General features: G+C 38.2%; 1 protein-coding gene across 9 annotated transcripts in view; it reads right to left on the reverse strand.

Moving 5' to 3' along the window:
* The window catches only part of zfpm2a (zinc finger protein, FOG family member 2a), a 184,789-nt gene that overhangs the window by 61,125 nt on the left and 102,332 nt on the right, over positions 1–21,332 (reverse strand). For all 9 annotated transcript variants that reach the window (XM_079625627.1, XM_079625626.1, XM_079625625.1 and 6 more), the window contains one exon: positions 12,696–12,814. In XM_079625627.1, the coding sequence (XP_079481753.1) occupies positions 12,696–12,814 (119 nt within the window). The remainder of the gene's footprint in view (positions 1–12,695; positions 12,815–21,332) is intronic.

Here is a 21,332-nt window from a genome sequence, read left to right on the forward strand (position 1 = left end):
CATAAATGAACACGCTGTCACATCATGTACTCACCCTCATGTGGTTCTAAACCGGCTGGTTTTTACGTGGAATCTAAAAGAAGAGCTTTTGAAGGACCTTTAAGCATCTCTTCCTAAAAGAGCTATTATTTATGCACTATTTTACAGTTTTACAAAGCCAAATACAGCTTTGTATGAGGGAAACTGAAAATCAATGAAGAATATAGTGTCAAGGCAGGTTTCAACATCATTGATTTCAGTTTGTTCATCACACAAAGATTGTTCATATAACTTCAGAAAAGTGCAATACGTTTTATGGACTAATTTTATGGCACTTTTATAGTGTGTTTTTGTCCTTTTTGAAGCTTGAGAGTCACGATCACTATGAACAGTGATGGTATGGAAAAGAGCTCTGTAAATTTTTGTACAATTTCTCCTTTTGTTTCCCCAAAAATAATAAAATAAATAATACAAATAATATATTAATAATAGTGCTGTCAAATCGAATAATCGCGATTAATCGCATCTAACATAAAAGTTTGTTTCTACAGTATGTGCTAGTTTGTACAGTTTAAGGATATATGTGATATATGTATATGCATACATAAATGGGTGTGTACACACACACATATAATGTATATATATAATAATAATATATATAAACATATATTATATAAACAAAAACATTTATGTTAGATGCGATTAATCACGATTAATCGTTTTGACAGCACTAATAAATTATATAATATATAAAAATAAATATATATATTAAAATGAAATAAAAACCAGGTATGACACAACATGAGGTAAATAATGTAGTAAATAATGGCAGAAATTTGTGTGCCAATAAGCAGGAAGCAATTGCCATTGTGTAGATGCAACAATACTGGGCTTGCACAAATTCGAATAAAACTACAATAACTAAAATCATTCACACAACACAACCTGAACAAATTCAAGCATACTTGAAAGCAAACAAAGGTAGAGTGTTCGACTGCCTGACTCGTGTGAAGTTAAACGCACTTTGTGCATAGCTCGCATGCACATTATTTGAAGAGGACATGGCGACGATGAATTCATAATGTTTGCTTTGCATTGTAATAATGTCTAGGAGGCAGAGGAACATGCCTTGCTCTTGTGCTCAAATTCGGCTCGCGAAATGGTGTGCCTTCCCCATAGATCCCCCCTATTTCAATTTGAATTTCCACTTTGAATCCAATTGCTGGCTTCTTTGATCTTTGCATGCAACTTGCTTACGACTCCTACAGCAAAAGCTCGCTATTCGGCCAATAACAAGGGGTTCTCTGTACGCCCCGTACACCTGTACAGATATCTGCATGCCTGGAGGCCCGGGGAGGCAGGTGGCATCTGCCAGGCAACCGATCGCACGGAAACGTCACTGCATTGCCCAGATTCCTCTCATCGTTAGATGCATTCTGTGCAGAGAATGAAAGCCACCCGATCAGATGCGATACAACCTCTGAAAACTAGAAACAAGCAGAGTGTGGGTGAAGAAAATGCTCAGCATGAGGCAGCAACCATTTGCATAATCTTCCAGGGCAGCATTAAAGCGCTACATGATTTGAGATGGGGGTCTTCGTAAAAAACCTATTCTCGATATTGAGTCATAGGTAAATAAATAAGAGTGAACTCAACTCCTCCGAGCGCATTAGGCGTGAACTCTCTTATCTCGGCTCGCCGACCGTTAAAGCGAGGGTTTTGCGGGGCTGCGTATGCTCTTTGTTACCCAATTAGTTTACTGACGACCCCCGTGGTCTAATTTTCCTGTTTTGACAGGCTCGTACACCCTCGCCTAATGTGCTAGACCACCGGGACAGACGGCCAGACGCTGTCCAGACTTCTGCAGCCTCTATCAAGCGTTTCTATCTCACAAAAGGCTTCTGTGATAGCGCACCAGATGACCGCTGCAAAAAAAATCTGCGATTTTCACACTGAATACTTTCATTTAGTGCTGCTCCTCCATCTGGACTGGTTTGATGAGCGTTTGTGTGACAATAGACGAGAGGAGACGGGGAACTGGGCTGTGGCCTGTGAGGAAGCAAGAGTAAGTTAGGGCAAGAGAATCGAGCAGAACCGGGTATTAAGTTTAACGAATCAGAACTCAAAAACAGAAGTTGTACTGGTGAACTGCTGATATAACAACTCATTTGCTAAAAGAGAGACTAATTTGGCTCAAAGCTCCTAACTAGACAATATATCACACGTTTATTCACTTGAAAGGCAATTTCAGAATCGATTGCCAAGACTGGCTTGTCGCGCACTTCAAAATATGTGCATGTATGAGAAAGGACGGCCAACATCTCCTGGATTTCGCCACCAATTAACCATCTCCGCTTCACACGGTGGAATGTTGAATTCCAACAGGGGATTCGAGATTGCAAGTGAAAACTATTGTGGATTATCTCGGCTACTTTTCAAGGAAGTTGTTTCAGTGTCCCACAAGTGGAGTCTTGACAGTGACAGATGGCAAAGCAGCTGGCATCGCTCAAACTCTTCTCCCTTGTGCTAGATTTTCCCCCTCAGTGTTCGCCGTGGATTCTGCCGTGGCGTATTCCAACACCTTTGGCAAGACGTGGCGCAAACCGAGGGAGACAACATTGTGGACAAACTTATGCTGTTTCTTGCAAATTCAGATTCCAATGAGGTTATGCAAAAATATCAAACTTCAGGGAGCTTTAGGCGGGCGTTAGTTTTAACTTCTTCACAGACAAAAAAAAAAAAAAACTTCCAAAAGCTAAACCACTGACGTCAATTCATATGTTGGATCTGGAAATTGCATTTGAAACGATTCAAATCTTGTCTCGCTGCTAGCGGGGGTCAAACCAGCAACATTTGAGTCATAAGCCTTTAGCCTTAACCACCACACCGCAATCTATTTAACTGAAGTGACTGTCATGGTGTCACCAACAGGATTCTTAAAGGGTTAGTTCACCCAAAAATGAAAATTCTGTCATTAGTTACTCGCCCTCATGACACCTAAGACTTTCGTTCATCTTCGGAACAGAAATGAAGAGCTTTTTGATGAAATCTAAGAGCTTTCCGTCCCTCCATTGACTGCTAAGCAACTACCACTTTGTCGCTTAAAAAAGTTCATAAACAGATCGTAAAAATAATCCATATGATTTGAGCGGTTTAGTCCAAATTTTCTGAAGAGACACGATCATTTTATATGATGAACAGATTGAATTTAGGCTTATATAATGAATATAATTACAAATTAAAATGCATAAAATAACTAAATAAATATAAATCACAAATAAAAATAAATGCTAGACCATTTTTACAAGCATCGTGGTGTTGCTTCCTCCTGATAAAATCACAGAATTCACATCCTCTTGTGGTTTATTTTTTACTATTTTAATGCAGCCTCTGAAATCTTCAAAAGGCAGCCCAAGGTGCTTACGCTCAAATAAAATAAGGTATCCAGTATGTTGCACACTGACTGAAAGGAAAGAGCCCTTGTCAAATGACGTCTATGTGGATGTATCATTCACAAACTTGACACCATGAATTGTGACACGGCGTTTAACGGTGTCTTCGCCCTGATTGTGCTAAACTATGTAGCCATCACTTCAGTCACAAAGCGGTGGCCGCTTATCGCTTTCCCTCCATATCTGTTTGCCTGTTTGGGACATGCAGTGATGAAGAGGAGAAGGGGGAAATGTCAGGTTCACTTGTAGATCAAGTCGAGCATGTATTATCTCAGCTCTAGTCATCTGTGGCCCCGGCAGCCGCTGGCGCTGTGAGGAGAGAACACACACTCTCTCTCACACACACACACACCGTTTCCTGTCATAGAGCTGGAGACGGGCTGAGAGGATCCCTCAGAGAGAGAGAGAGGAAGAATAAATCCCATACACTCCTCCACCATGAGGTCGTGACCTCAGGTCCCCTGTATCCTTCAGGCAGCATCAGTGTGTTACAGTTGATTCATTAAAAGGGAGAGATCAGTTGTTCATAAAATACTGAATAAGTTAGAATTATATACAGTATACACACACACACACACACACACACAGACAGACACGCACGTACGCACACACAGAATATATATATATATATATATATATATATATATAGCAAAATATCTAATGACTCATATTCAACATGAGTGTATTCATTACCTTAATTTTAAAATTAACTGACATTTCCAATTTCGTGGGAAGCGTTTTCTTTTTGAATAGCAATCATCTAAATTCTGTGGAGATTTCTTGTAGAACTTTGTAACATTTTACTCACATTATCTATTTTAATTTTGGAGTGAAATTTGTGGAATAATATGTAAAGAATTCAGTTATACACTGCAAAAATGTTTCGTCAGGTTCGCTAAAAATTTATATTTCATCTAAATTATATGTTTTTTAGGCCAAAAATATGATGTAATACAGAAGTTGAAAGCATTATCAAATTAGCCAAAATATGTAATAAATGATGAGGAATGTAGAATTGTATGAATGACTATCATTTGACTTCTGTGGAGCTTATGCAGAATTTTACAATTCAATATCACGATTATGACGATCGTCTGAATTCTCTCCAGATCTGAGGACATTTCTTACATTGTATTGTAATGTGTCAAAAAACTTTATAAATGACTACTTGTGGAGCTTTCTGCAGTGTATTTATGTGATTAAGTGATTTATATCTATGATAAAAAAATCAGATGTTTATCCCGATTTTACAGCTAATAATGTAGCTTCAGTCACATTTAGATAAAATACCTGGCATATATTAATTAGTGAAGTAAATATTCTTCAAAGAACCATCCTGATTGAATTCATTCCACGCTTTTTAGGCTATCATCACTGAAAAGTACAAAAGCAGAAGCTCAGTGAAAGCCCCTGTGGCAGATTCATATCTAATCAATTGCATTTAGGCATGCTTTCACACAAAAACAAATCATTCTTTATGTATTTCCTATTTCTTTTGCCCATGAGAAACACATTTACTGATCCATTCATTTATAGGGTTTTCAACTGGACCATCGGCCATTTAAAAATGCACAGAAGATGACACAGAGAGCGCATCACCTTGGACTGCAGCTTTTACTCATTTCATTCATGTGGCATTATGAACACAGTGATTTGAATTTGAGAATGTACTTGGATTCTAGTACCTTGAAACTCTGCAGCAGAGCACGTAATTGGTAAAGCTGCTGAATCAAAGACATGAATGCTGGACCTCCTGTGTCTTTACTCCAGGGTATAATAACCCCTGATGCTTAGTTAGCAAGATTTATATTCATTAACAGGATCCATTCAAATAATTATGACTGACGATGAACGACTCTATAAAAAGAGACAAAATTGGCCATCTTTACTTTATTAATACAAAAATCTCGTCTTACTGTACTTATTCCAAAGAGAACAAACTTTGTATTCGTAAACTTTTTTCAAATGTAATATTTCAACCCATGTCATCTAACCATCTGTCATATAGAGACCAATTTTCACAATCCAGTCAATTCCTGATGAATAAAATGTCCTGCACTATATTTGTCTCTACACTGTAAAAAACAATGTTGGTTTAACTTAAAAAAAGCAAGTTACCTTGTTGCCTTAAAATTTTGAGTTTGTTGTAATAAAACTTTTGAGTTAATACAATGAAGAATAATAATGTAATAAACAGAAACTCAAAATAGTATGTTATCTTCACACATTAGTTATCGAAGTTGATTTGACAAAAGATAAAAAGTTGTGATAACAAATCATGAAAAAAATCTTTTTTTTTACAGTAGTTTCATTCAAAAATGTGTCAAATTACAGAAGCAAGATGGGTCGTATACACAGTTTCAAGAGTGCTTTTTGAATTTCTTGGCCTTCAAGTCAGGTCGGTAAAAAAATTATTACTGACCCCAAACTTAATTCTTAAACATCAGTGTCTAGTTTGTCCTGGATCATTAATATCTTTCTAAGCAATCTATATATAGCAAACTGAGTTTCACAGAGACATGAGGCTCTTCTTAAAATGTAGTTGTGTGTTGATTTTACGTGCCCTGTCGCTTTCCCCCCTCAACCTCAGCCAGATGCTAAAAGCGGAGCCATTTTTGACTGGTTAAAGCCTAGCAAAGTAATTGATGCATGCAATCACAAATTGGTTCCCCGCCTAAACTTTGGGCCTATTATTTCATTAGATAAAGCCACATTCGGCTTGCCAAAATCATTTTTGTGTCCAACAAGGAATTAAAATCCCGTTAACGCTCAGGAGCGGGCAACATTACAAACGGGGGGAGATTTTCTCTCTGATAAATATAGCCTCAGATGTAAATAAGATCTATACGAACACGACGTGCCAAATATACACTTGCGCGAGTTCTTTTGCTTATGAGCAAATAAACCCCACTTGCATATATAATTAGATGTAAGTGTAAATAATTGGTTATGCATGTGCCAACACGCGGATGATGTTTGTCTGTGTGCGTATGTGCGCGCTCCACTCTCAAGTCCCACTGATTCGTCTTTCCAGCCATGTTGAATCCTCTTTTCTTATCAGAGCAGTGCAGGCCTGCATCAGGCGCTCCTTGCTATGACAGAGGCTACAACAATAGGCATGCGATACTGCTGCTTAGCGCTGCGTTTCGGAGGGGAAACCTGCCACAGGCACAGATTAACAACACACATACACACACACACACACACACATTCACTTTCTTTCCCTTTCAAACACACGCACCCACTCCCACAAAATAGATTGCAGCCTCCAAAACAAAACATTTTTCCAAAGGCCCGGCTCTTGATTAATGAAGTAATGACAAGAAGAAAAATATAATTTCGGCATGAAAAAAATCCACTGCCACTTGTTCAAGTTTGGGATGAACAATAAACCTATAGGAGGAGGAAGAGGACAGCAAAGAGGAGGAGATAAAGCCGATTGATGGCTGGAATTATTCCTCCCGCTCATTCGATACACTGGTGCACGCTGAATTACAGCATAAAAACAATCCAGGAGCCCAACAGACACTGGTCACCCTTTGACGGCTGCGAATGAAGACAATAGACATTTCTGCAGCCGTGGACCAATACAAACACAAGCTCAGAAGATGCTCTCTCATAGCCCAGAAGACTCCAGAGTTCTCTTCATTTCAGATGTTTCTTATTGAGGAGTTGGATGAGAAGTGTTTGAGTTCATATTGAGATCTCTGACTTTAGACTGCAGATATCTTGGCAAATCTGAGCACAGTTTGAGAAACATCTGATGAGCAGGAGACTTAAGCAACAGTCTCCATTTGCACTCCATTGAGTCTCATTTCTGGGAGAAACAACTGAAATAAAGAGACCTTATTTGAGAGTATTCTTTCCTACCGCACATCCTGATTTTGCAGAGTAAAGGCTGGTTCACAAAGTGTGGTGTGTTAAGACTGCTCTCGTCTGCTCGGAAGGACGTCGGGACCGCTCCGATCTCAAATCGGGGATATCCAACATGTTGGATTTTTTGGGCTCGATTTCTCCTCGTGTGTGGTGTCCCCCGGGGCATGCAGCTTTTGGCCAGCGTTCGTGTAGCCAATCAGAAAGCGAGGTGATGAGGCGGCGAAACAAAATCAAAACAGCCGCCGGCATGGCGCACCAGAAAGTCCGGTGGACGTCGGAGATGGAGGATAAAGTTTTTTTTCCCGGTTAAAAACAAACTACAAACTATCGCCACTGCATCCTCTTCGTCCGCCATGATGGTTTACTCTGAAGTCACGTTTAATCTCGAGGGATTTTGCGAGATTTCCCGTCTGACCTGGGAATGCTCGGGAGTCAAATCGGTTCGTGTGTGATGTGTTGATTTTGCCGTGTGGTTACGCACCACACACGGTACGACCAAAACTGTTAGACCCGTGATTTTTTATCGTTGTGTGTGGGGTCTCTCAGGTTTGGAAAATCGTCCGACAATTTTAAAATCGTCCCGTGTGAACCAGGCTTAAGACGTGTTCCTGGGTCAACATATTTTGTTGACTCTAGTAGGCTACAATATTCCTGTCCGAAAATTCAATCTTAACCATATCCCTACCCCTAAACCTAACTCTACCCATAAATTATCTTTAAAATAAGAGGGAAATGAGGACCCTGGTTGCACCTAACCCTGGTTGTAAGCCTAAACTTGACATAAACTGTTACACGTTACACTTGTTAAATGTTACACTTGGTGAAATCAGGTTCTGCGTCCCTAAACATAAATGCTCGAGTGATGTTTTTTCAATGCTCATAATACAGTTTATGATGACAAATGAAATGCATATCTGCTGAAATCAAACAAACACTTCATACAATATTTACCAGGGTTATGCTAGAATCAGAATTTAATTGATAACGTCTTTCCAATTTAATTTAAATTGAGGTAATATACAAGATACAGAACTGGAATTTGTAGAATAAAAATGAGCTGAAATTCAATTAATATCTGTATAATATCTAATCAGATATTACATATACAGACTATATTTAATAAATTACAACTATTGAAAGAACACATAATTTCCCATGTTGATTAGCAATTGAATTGCAATTTAGTAGATTCAACTTCTTGTCATTACAAAATCTAATTCGACTCTCTGTGGGGTGTGGCCAACTCAACTCGTATTCATTTATTTAAAGGGAACAGTTTCTTCAAATGTAAATTACGCACAACCCACTCAAAACACACTCAAACATTAAAGCAGAAAATGTCATCAATTGACAAGACTGTCAGTTAATTAAAATTGACAGAAAAAAAGTAGAGGATACGTATCCTGCCTGGTTATCACTGCTTCTTAACAAAGCTTTTTAATTAGTGAAAAGATCATTCATTAGATGGACACTGAACTAAAAGCCATACTTAACTAACAGCCATCTTGGAAAGGGGCCTGTAAATCTGTAGTTCATTATTAGGCTGCTTCCAAATCAATTATTAACACTTAAAATGGACACCGGGCAGCGAGAGGCACAGAGCTATAGGCCGCAGTCCGGGTTGAGTCCAGGCCCGGTAATTACCGTGATGAAGACACCTGCTACTCAATAGCTTCGACCCAGACCGGCCGCCCGGCCCCCAGATGGCAGACATTTATGTCTGAGTGTCATTATTAATTTGTGTTAATTTGGTGGGGTGGACGGGCTCGTCGCTCACCTGCACAGGGGCTGCTGGGTAATTGAGCTCTAATGGCCTGATTGATCGGCAGGAGAGGAGAGAGCTCAGGCGACTATCACTCAGACGCAGAGAGAAAGCGCTCTGTAGACACAGCCGTTCAAACATCCAGCGGACACTGACACCACAATATATCTTAAATCAATTTGCAAGTCATTCCGGTCACATTTCAAAGAATGACTCTGTTAAAGCAGCCTGTCTTGCCATTTTATTCACATTTTCAATCATTTTAATACCTAATTATATTCTGACCTGGCGCAGGAAATATGATAGAAAAACAGTGTCCACTTTTACACTAGGTATGATTCACTGTTCAGATAGCTTTTGGAGATCCGCTCCAGAGTGTTAAATCAATAACTGCGATCATAGTGAGAGGTCGACTCGCTGAGTCGTGAATCATTTGAGTGAATCGTTTGAATGGAACGAAGATGGATGGCATCCGGACTGAGCTTCATGTGTAGAGACTGCAGAGCGTGGCATCGTAAACTCCCAGAAGCCCTCTGGTCTCCACTGACTTCTCTGTACATCAGATGTGCCCTTCGCACCGATAAGCCCTCATCATGTGACCCTATCTCTGCCCCGCAGATGCCAAGATCTTCTGACTGCACTCTCTCACCCGCTCACCCCAGGAGGGCCACATCATTCAGTTCTAGATGCTGGACGCCCCCAAACTCATGTCCTACTTCACCATATACACGGACGGACACACACGATTTAGTTTTCTATTCACTTTCGTCCATACACATGTAAAACACTAAAGTTTGGGGGATTTTCTTCAAGCTAATGAAGTTAGATCTGAGAATTTGGGCGATATAACCAAAATCTTATTTCATGATAATGTATAAAGTCAAACCAAACATTATGCAGACACCAGATATAAATGTTGATATTTTTTTAACTAGTGGGTGCAGGACACTATAGTTCATTTATCTAAGTCAGGATAGCAAAATAAAGTAAACTGTGACATATTATACCCAAAAATTCTTCATACAGTGGACTACTACCAGTAAAATGTATAAATATTTGGGACCCAAAAGTTTTCAGACACTTTGGCATGACCATGTTTTGCTTGAGTGTTTTTTCTTTAATTGCTAATGCGACCTTTTTACACCACAGACTGAACAAAATTAAGCATTTCTTGGTAATTGGTTGACCTAAATTTGTATTATCTAATTGTGTACTTAAATTTAACAGCTGACAGCCATTCAGCCTAATTCATTTGTGAAACAGTCTAACAGAAGGATGGCCAAAACCAGTGAAATATCAACAGATTTGATAACTCTGAGTTCTTGTCATATTGTTTTACCATTTCTAAACTATAGCGAATAAACTGTGATAATGTGAGAAATGTTGAAGGTGTCTGAATACATTGTAGTTTGACTGAATACATTGTAGTTTGACTGTATATATGTATGTTAGGCTGCTGTTCCTTTAAGACCTAATGCACTGATCCAATATATTGACACATCCGGTTATTGACCATTTATGTCCAATTAAAGGGATAGTTCACACAAATATGAAAATTCTGCCATAATTTACTCACTCTTGTGTTGTTCCAAACATGTATGACTTTATATCTTCTGTGAAACACAAAAAAAAGATATTCTGAAGAATGTTGGTAACTAGACAGTTTTGGTTCCAATTGACTTTCTTTCTTCTGTGAAACACAAAAAAAGTGTAACTAAACAGTAACTAAACAGTTTTGGTTCCAATTGACTTACATTGTATAGACAGAAATACGATGTAAGGCATTGGGAATTGAAACCTGTTACATCATTTTGACAGTTCAAGCGCAAAAACCAGCAAAAGAGAACTGAATTCTGGATCGATTGCTGTCAGAGAGAAGTGGTTTTCTTCACCGCATTGATTTCTTTTTCTAGGCTTTTTGCGCCGGATTACCTTTTAGTTTAGCAGTTTATTTTATCATTCATGTATGTTTCTTTATCGCTCTAACATGTAAATAACTTTAGAAGTCCTGTTCTGCATGAAAATATTTACATACCACAATATATAGGTAGCAACATTTCTATCGATACAAACTTTATATCATCACCATGATATATATCAGCATACCACACAGCCCTACTTTTGACCAACCGTCCTTAGAAAAGATTCTCAGTTATTCTGAACATTCAATCATAGAAAATGACATGAGCGGCGCATTAAAAGCTGGTGTGACTGTCCCATCAGATGCTCTGAACCAATGTTGACCCGCCTCAGCATGCTGAATACATTCAGTGTACTAACATTTGACATTTGAGACATCACTTTTCAATTTTGCCAGTTGCATTCAGATCCATAAACCAGCAGGCAAAATGAAAGCACTTTGGGTTCAGTCCACATCATATATCATAAATCAGCAAGTTCTGTCTTTCCCAGATCAGGCACGAAAGAGGGTAACACAGGTGCTTATCACAGGGAATTGGAAATTCAACAGAGTGCACCTCTAAGGCTCAAAATCCACGAAGATGGAGCTTTCTTTCTAAAGACGTCACACTTCATTTCAACTTCAAGAGTTTTCATGCTGTTCTCTGACATTACATGTTTTAACCCTGCAGAACGTCACACAGTGTTTGGTTTCTTTAAATCACTGCTGACTATGTTTTTCTCTAAGATTTTAAAGGAATAATGTACACAAAATGAACATTATTTACCCACTTTTACAGTATTTACTTGTGTTTTACAGAGAAACATGAAAGAATTTCCCTTTTTTTTGTGAATTATTGCTTTAAATATATCAGACAACTGAATTTAAGCAAAAAGATATTCCAATTTGTGTGCACTTTCTAGGGGTGGTACAGAGTAAAATCAAGTCAAAAGCATGATGAAAAAAAAAAGATTTAATAAAGTTATAAGCTATGCGTTAGAGTAATCCCCTAGAATGGAGCCTCAAAGTCCGAACTCCTCACGGACTTTTCCTTACGTTTTAACAGGATAAATATGAGATTCGTTACAATTTTTAATAACTATTGCTTAATTAATCCACATTCAAAATGGAATGTTAAATCCTTAAGGATTCCTCTTTCCGCCTGTGTAGTTAGGTCAACACTTTCCTCTTTTCCGTTCTTTCTTTAACGGAGGAAGGAACGTAGCAACAACTTGTCCCTAACTGGAAGAATCAGATCCAAACTGAGAACAACATCAAATCTCGAAGATATTATATTAACCAGGAGTTTAGTAATAAAATAAGCAGATTAAATGTTTAAAAGCACATAGGAGGTAATTCTGAGGTCAGTTTGATGCTGAATGTTCAAGTAGCACTGGGTTATAATCTATATGCAACACAATTAACATCTGTTTATGTTCAGTAATCTTTCCCGTATGTCAATATGCAAATGATGGACTTCAGGGAAAATAAGCCTCACCCTTAATAACGAACAGCTTCATGGACTGATTTACAAATACTGAGACTCTGTTAAAGGTGAAGTGTGTGTTTTCAATTCATTTTTTAAAAACAGGAAACTTTCACAAACCAATGCCACTGGTTCAACCAATAAAAGGATCTTTCTGTTTGAACAAACCATTTCATTTATTTTAATTTGGTGCATCCTTCACCTTTAACCCTAGTCAATGTTTAACTTGAGATAACGTACCTGAGCATCTGTGTTTAGGTCAATTTTGCCCTCGAAAGGCCCCCACGTGGTTCCTACAGGAAGCTGGTGTCGGCTGTGAATCCGACGTTCTCCATCTTTGTTGAACAGGTCCAGTTCTCCTATGTGACAGAACAGGGCAGTCAATCAGTGTCACACAATACATGCTTCAAGGTGATCATACATATATTTAGGATGAGTGAACGACTCAACGTTTTTTATGCCTTTGTTATTTGCGATGATACCAAGTAATAAGAAATACATTCTGTCTAAAAAAATTATATTTTCGATTTCAGTGAGGGAACGTGACAGAAGTAGAAATCAAGTGACTGACAAAATGTCTCTGGTTGTTGCTGGTTAGGACAAAAATTCTGACAATTTTTTTAGATGGATAGGTAGGTAGGTAGGTAGGTAGGTAGGTAGGTAGGTAGGTAGGTAGGTAGATAGATAGATAGATAGATAGATAGATAGATAGATAGATAGATAGATAGATAGATAGATAGATAGATAGATAGATAGATAGATAGATAGATAGATAGATAGATAGATAGATAGATAGATAGATAGATAGATAGATAGATAGATAGATAGATAGATAGATAGATAGATAGATAGATAGATAGATAGATAGATAAATAGATAGATAGATATGAGTAATTTGAGACATTTTCTTCAATAAAATGTACAACAATCTAACTACATTTATTATTGATAATCACATTAACAATTCTTTTAAGTATAAGTAGTGTAGCTCATAACCCTTAAAAGTAATACTATTGATATTTAACCTGCTGCATTAATACAGAATTGATTGCGTATGCGATCACAGATTCATTGCTAGAAGTTTCTGTTTTATAAAGACCCTAATCTGAGCATCATAGTGTGTTTTCCTGCCTCCTCCAGTGAGTGACTGTAGTATTTGATACAGACTCCAGCACCTGTTCTCAGAGCTGATGGCGATCAGATGGAGCGTATCAAACCGCTGGGATGCTAACTCCTCTTGAAAGAGCGTCTTTCGCTCTCTGATAAAACCTCGCTGAGATGTTACAGGCTTACCGACTGGCAGCGTGGGCTCTATTTCTGTTTTTCCAGGAAGGGGGCCGAGGCCTCTTGTTAGTGCCGCGCTGAGCTCGGAGTTAATTAACCGTGTCACGGGATAGCACAGCTAGCCCTGCGAGTTCCCCGAGCGCTGCTATCTAATCAGTTAGATTTTGTGTGCTTTTTTAGGACAGTGATTAATCAAACAGTTATTATAATAGACTGCCTGGTCATGACTCTCGTCTCTTGAGGGCTAGGGGGCTCTTGTCACGAGGATCTCAAGAGCAGACTTCCGGCTGGTTTTCATGGCGATGTTGAGAGCTTTTTGGGGCCAACCTGCGACGGAGGGAGATTTATCCCTCGGAGCTTGAGTGCTATCTGCTTTATCTTCCTGCGAGCTGTGTTACAGCACTCATAGCAACAGCTCTTCACAGTGAGACAGGGACTGAGAATCTGTTTCAAATGTACAAAAGTGGGGGGAAAAGCTTTTTTAGATTATTAAAATGTTCTTCACACTAGGAAATAATGGATCTTTTAAAAACTGTTCAATGAAAGGTTATTGAGATCTCTGACTTTTGGATTGCAGACTTTGGTATCTTGAGAAATTGGGGTTTCACAGTTTGAGATGTTGCTGAGATATCTTCTGAAACTCTCAGAAGACACATATCTAGGAACAGAGGCATCATTTGTGATTTTGACTGCAGCCAGACAGTGTCTGCATCACTCACACACACAACATAAAGGTGTTTCTGTAGTGCAGCATGTTTGGTGACCTGCGCTAAATAAAAGCCGGTTGGGTAGATGATCTTCAGCGTGTTCTTTGTTGGCTGAAGCGCTGATTGAACTTTAAAATGACCTATTCAGCTGTGTTTCTCACTGCAGATATGATCTGCGTATCGGTGACATACTAACACGCTAGTCTGCTTGTATGGAAATTCCCCTGCGACTGAATAAACATCACAGTTCATCGATTCCCAGACGTTTAGAGCACTTTCCTCCAGCATATGCCTTAAAGCATGTAACCATATAAATAGGATTTTTGGATAGTAAAGACCACGGTGAATGAATTTGGCAATCACTCAGTACTAGGGCGGTCACTTTTTATTCGATATTCGAATATGCATTCGAACATGACAAGAAATATCCGTAATCGAACTTATAAATAAACTATCCGGTTTTTAAAGTGCCACGTGTAGCGCATTTTTTTTTACAGTCTATGATTAGACCGTTTGTTTTTTATTATATTGTTTGCCATCTCACCCAGTAGCGGGCGCTCTAAACGTATTGTAGCGTTAGGCCCATGACCAAATCAAGCGAATAATAGCCCCGGTATAGCACCGCTGTTTTGAAAATGGAAGATAACGCACAGAACGGCCATCCTGAGCGGACAATTACGACCCCAACTCATCTAAAAAGCAATGTCTGGAAATATTTTGGGTTCTACTACACCGTAAAGCGTAGATGGTAAAGTAACCGTTAAACATAAGGTTCTTCTTTGAACATTGATGCACAAATACCTGTGTGTGCCAGGCACGTCTGTGCGCTCCGAACGTGTGTTCTCCACCGCGGGGAACATCGTCAATAAAAAGAGAGCCGCACTTTTTTTTTGGTGGGGGCAGGGGGTGGGGCTCCTAGATATTCGAATACACACTCTAAAAAATGCTGGGTTGTTTCAACCCAATTTTGGGTAAAATATGGACAAACCCAGCCGTTGGGTTAAATTTTTACATTGCATTTTTAACCCAAAGTTTGGGTTTGTCCATATTTTACCCAAAATTGGGTTGAAACAACCCAGCATTTTTTAGAGTGCATTTCTTGATATTTGATATCCGTTCAAATTAGATTTTTCTCAAAAGTGACAGCCACTCAGTACTATGGTAAATATCGCAAAACCATGGTATTAACACCAGCGCTATCTCACGACCAATTTGTACGAATTCCTACGAGTGAGTAAAAGGTGGCTAATTCGCACAAATTCATACGATTTGTCTAAACCCCAGTGATGGGTAGATTTAGGGGCGAGGTCAGGGGTAGGTCATTCGTACGTATTCATACGAATTGGGACACTCGTAAAATATGTACGATTTAGCAAAAATCGTAGATATTCGTACGAGTGAGGTCGTATAAATTCGTACGAATTAGCCACCTCGTAAAATTCGTACGAATTGCTGTGAGATGGGGTTGGAAACACTGCTTGTGAAACCATACTTATATACATACAAAGAATGACTTTTCTTATTTCCTGCAGCCCCTGCTCCAGTGCTAATGCCTTCATTCCATGTTATGGAGCTCAGCAGAGATAGTGGGAGAATTTAGGAGGTGGGGGGTCTCTCTGAAGCCTGTCGTGTTCCTGCCAGCCTGTTGGAAGGTGGGGAACCTCATTAAAGGGAAATAATTAAGCGTTGGAGCGCAGCTGGTCCACATCACAGGCAGGCTAAATCTATGCTAGCCCACCACCGCTTGATGTGCTCTGTTCCTACTCTGATAAGACCCTCGTGGCCTTTCGCCATGATCGCACAAGTTTCTCTTTAGCCCGCCTTGTCACTTTCGCTGAAGTCTTCTGCGCATCCCATGCTGGGGTGAATGAGAAAGGCGTGCTGCACAAGGATATCTGAAGACCTAACGCCGGAAAGAACCAATGTGCCAGTCGTCCGCAGAACGTTCCAAGCCACGTCTCGAAACCTCACGTCCCAGCTGGCTCGTCCCAGCTGTTACTGATACGACACTAGCCCGAGAGGCAAGACGACAACATACGGCTCTGGGTGCGTAATGAGCCAGCCTGCCACCATCGCCATGTTTGCCACAAGCATTTAGATGTTGACTCTCCATAGATTATGAGATCAAGATGTACAGTTGCAGATTATCCACTTGGATCTGGCACGAATGGCGATGAATGCTGGCTTTGGTGGTCGATTACTGACATGCATGTACTTTTTATCTAGATTTTCCACGAGTCAAATATACAACAATAAACAATCAGTGTTTTATCAATAACAAATGTGTTTGAGATGCGTTACCAAATTTAGAGTTTAGAGCCTGAAGTACACAATGAGGGACGGTGGCTCATTGTAAGGCTAATGAAATCTGTTAATGGAATATAGTTTAGATTTCATAAGTTGTCATATATTTCAGATTTTATTATTTTAGTTTTATTTTAGACAAAGAGCCAATGCGAAATTAGTACCAAAATTGTTACAAAATCATGAAAAATACTAACAAAAGCATTGTTCATTTCAAGGGGAATATTTAGTTTTTATGGTTGTTTGCTTTGCCATCTTAAAAGGATAGTTCACCCAAAAATGAAAATCCTGTCATCATTTACTCACTCTCAAGCTGTACTATATAAATGTCTTTCTTCTGTTGAACACAAAGGAAGATATTTTGAAGAATACAGTTGACAATAGCCATTGACTGCCCAATTAGTTTTTCCATACAATGGAAGTCAATGGCTACTGACAACTGGTTACCACCAGCATTCTTCAAAATATCTTCTTTTTTGTTCAACAGAAGAAAACAGAATTCATTTTTTTGGGTGGACTATACCTTTAACTATACCAGATTAGTGAACGTGATATCACCAAGCAAATAATTTTCCTGGATCAACATTCTTCTTGGAAAAACAGTCCAATCAATAAATCAATCAGATACGAGGGATAAGATTACAGTTAATCTCCAGTTTAGGCTTAAAAAAAGGGTTAGGGCTTCTATGCCATTCTTATTCATATCATTTCCCTTTGATTTTAGGGATACGTTATTGGTTAGGTTTAGGGGCAGAGAAAGGGTTAGGACTATGTTTTTGGACAGGAATGCTGTTCAAGGATCAACAAAAGATGTTGATCCAGGAACATGTCATGCACAACCACAGTGACCATATTATTGAAAACAATGCTATCACACATATAACCTAAGCTGGTTTACTGGTCTTACCTGTTGTCCCAGTTTAGGTTGTCTGTTGTTTGGTTTTAAGAACACTTGTCAGAAGGTCAGGATTGAATAGCAGCTGGTCAACCAACTAAACCTGCTGAACATCAAGTTTATCCAGGGTGAGAGACCAGCTAGACCTGTTTAAACCAGCTAAGACCATTAAACCAGCTGTTTTTCAGAAGGGTTTAGCATTGTTTTTCACTGTTGACTGCGGTCATTATCAGAACAAACTGTGGCTCGTTTTTTGGGTCACAACCCATTAGGTGAGTATCACTGAAACAGAAGTTGTAAGATCAGTTTAGCAGTGGTAATGAAGCGTCCTCAGGCAGAGCTCACAGGTCGTAACACCCAAACGCTCTCTCATCAACCAGGCCTGAAATGCCACCATCTTGGCACGGAGGAGCTGTTGATATGAGTGAAGAGAACTCCATCCCCCTGTCCCTCCACTCCTCCCTAGATAAGATCATCTGTCGCTCTTCTCCGGGGTCCGCTCCCCCTCACCACAGATCCCTGGCAGAACCATGAATGTCCCTTTTGTGTGCACAGATCTTTCTCTGATAGCCCCAAAAAAGATGCTGCACGCGGCAACTGTTTGTTTCCCCCTGTGACGGAGGGAAGATGGGGGATTGGGGAGGGGGAATCACGTCTCCCACCTTTAAAATACAGACAAAAACTAAACAAGAACATACGCTTTTTTGGAACCTACTAAGACAAAGCTACAATGTCACAGCACAGCAAGATAACTTTTTGAGAGGAAAAAGTTACTTCTTCAACAAAAACAGACCAGCCAAACAAATACATTTGTGAGAAGATGCTTAAAAAGGTTTTTGCAAATTATACAGTGTACTTTCTTTAATTTTGTGGGCATATTTGTCATGTTGCACAACCCAAACTGTCTTTTGTACCCTTACAGTCACTAGTCAACTGTCTTTTTTTTTTATACTAGTGATATGTGATAAATTTGATAGTATATTTACATATAAATTATAAATATTATAATTTTTGAAGTCAATGAGGCCCATCAACTGTCTGGTTACCCATATTCTTCAAAATATCTTCTTTTGTGTTCAGCAGAATAAAGAAACTCTTGAGGGTGAGTAAATTATGACACAATTTCATATTTGGGTAAACTATCCCTTTAAATAGGTGGGTTAGATCTTACTGAGAAAGTCATTTAACATTGAAAATGTTTAATTATCAAGCACCTCTCCTTTAAACAGAAATATTGTTGTCAGAAAAGTTAGCGCACATGCTATCTGACATACAGAGACTCATTTCATGTCCTCTAAAATATAATATCTGTATCAATCAAAATGGCCAAATATATTATTTTATTTTGTGATATTATTTTAATAAAAAAAACTGAAAAAATGGTTTTGAATTAATTTCAATTAATCAAATTCAATTAAAGGTGAAGCATGCAAGAATTTCAAAAATAATATATATATTTTTTTTTACAAAAATACTTTAACCCTTAAATGCATGAATGTCCTCAATCATTATTAAAGCAGATGCTTTTGATCATCATCAGAGGTCATTTTTCCAGTACATTCAATGTCTGGCTCATATTCACGATCTCAAACATATTCTCAAAACTATTGTTTTCAGTGTCTTCAAAATCAATATTTTGATCGCTGACAGCTTCTTCACCAGATCCACAATCAAGTGACAGTGACACTAATATTTGATTGCATTCAATACTTAATCGTTGATCCATATTGCTGATGTTTTATGCCTGACCGGTAATTATGAGTAAAACATCACGTCATCATTGTGTATCAGACATTGCCACCTTAAGGAATAAAGGTGAATTGGACTTATTGAGTCAGAGTTTCAATTATTGTTATACTTACACTATTACATACCTCGGGTCGCTAGTGACCCTATACATTTTTTTTTACAAAAGAAAAAAAGAAAACAGACTAAATCATTTTCCCCCATGTTATATGGTTTAGCATGAATAGATTAAGGAATAGAATGTTGATGTCTAACTTCAAAAAATGAGGGTCAAGCCGTCAAGGGTTAAAAACTTATAATAATGGTGCATAAATGACACAACTCACCTTTAAAAGTATTTTATCTAAACAATTATTTTTTCAATAGTCATCTTTAAACATTTACACTTCAGAAATGGTCTGGATCAGATCAAAATGGATGCTTTAAAAAGAAGGTCACATGAATTTGTCATGTTTGAAGGTACAGATGCCCATCAGCCACGTGTGACAATACAGGAGTCACATATCAAGATCTACAGCAGCTTATGAACCAAATGAACATACGGTGAGGGGCATGTGTAGAGAAATGGAGAGCTCAGTATCACTCCATAAAAGGTGCAGGAGCTCTGAAGGAGATATGTGATCTGAAATTTTACAGCTGAAGGAGAAATGTCAGAGCGCTTCGATAAGAGAGCGATGAACTTTCCTCCACCCCCCTCCAAACCCCCATTATCAGCTCGAAGAGAAGCAAATGCATCATTTTTATCCCACGGCTTTACCATTATCTCCTCGGCAGACACTTGTTTTAAAACACACGAGGACCTTTTTACCTTGCTCGCTCTCCCTCTCTCTCACACACTGTCTCTCTCTCTCTCTCTCTCTCTTAATAAACTAACCTCTTACTAAAAGAGGCTGGAAGTTTGGAGTATTCTGAGAACATGCATTATTTATGGAAGAAGAAACTGTCTGTCTTACACCTAGACTTACACTTACACTCATGAAAAAGTAGACAAGGTAATATCATTCCACTACCTGTTTAAAGTTTGGGGTCTGTAAGATAAAAAAAATTAACAAAAACTTTGATGCAGCAATAATACATTAAATTGATCAAAAGTGACAAAGTAATTTATAATTTTACAAAAGATTTCTATTGAAAATTGTTCTTTTAGACTTGTTATTGATAAAAGAATCCTGAAAAAAAAAAATCAAGCAGCACAACTGTTTTCAACATTAATAATAATAATAAATGTTTCTTGAGCAGCAAATCAGCATATTAGAATGATTTCTGAAGGATTTTGTGACACTGAAGACTGGAGGACTAATGAGGCTGAAAATTCAGCTTTGCATTACAGGATTATATTATATTATAAAAGAAAAAAACAGATATTTTAAAATGGAATAATATTTCACAATATTACTGTTTTTTTTACCCTATTTTTGATCGAATACTTGTAGCCTTGGTGAGCATTAGAGACTTTCGAAAACATTAATACCGTACATTTTAACAACCCCTAACTTTGTATACCATGAAGGATTTTAAACACTTGCTAAGCACTAAATGTATATATATATATATATATATATATATAAAAAATATATATATATATATATATATATATATATATATATACATACAGCTATAAAAAATATATATATTTAAATATACTTGCCAATATCCAGAAACTTTAAGTAACGGCAGCATAAAAGATACATATTTTTAAGTAAGAACTGCTAACATAGTAATAGCAATAGTAATTTTCACCCTATTTTTTTCTACGTTCCCTAGTAAGTGTGATCAAAAGTAAAAATTTGGCCCTGATAAATATGATACTGAATTATAATTTTCCAGTATCATAGTATTTAAATAGTACTCAAGTGTGTTTCGGAGAATACCATGGTACAAAAAGCACTAGTAAAACATAATATTTCAGAATATATTTTTGTATTTTTATGTTAAATATAT

The sequence above is a fragment of the Phoxinus phoxinus genome (genome assembly GCF_949152265.1).
Source record: "Phoxinus phoxinus genome assembly, chromosome: 10".
NCBI lineage: Eukaryota > Metazoa > Chordata > Actinopteri > Cypriniformes > Leuciscidae > Phoxinus > Phoxinus phoxinus.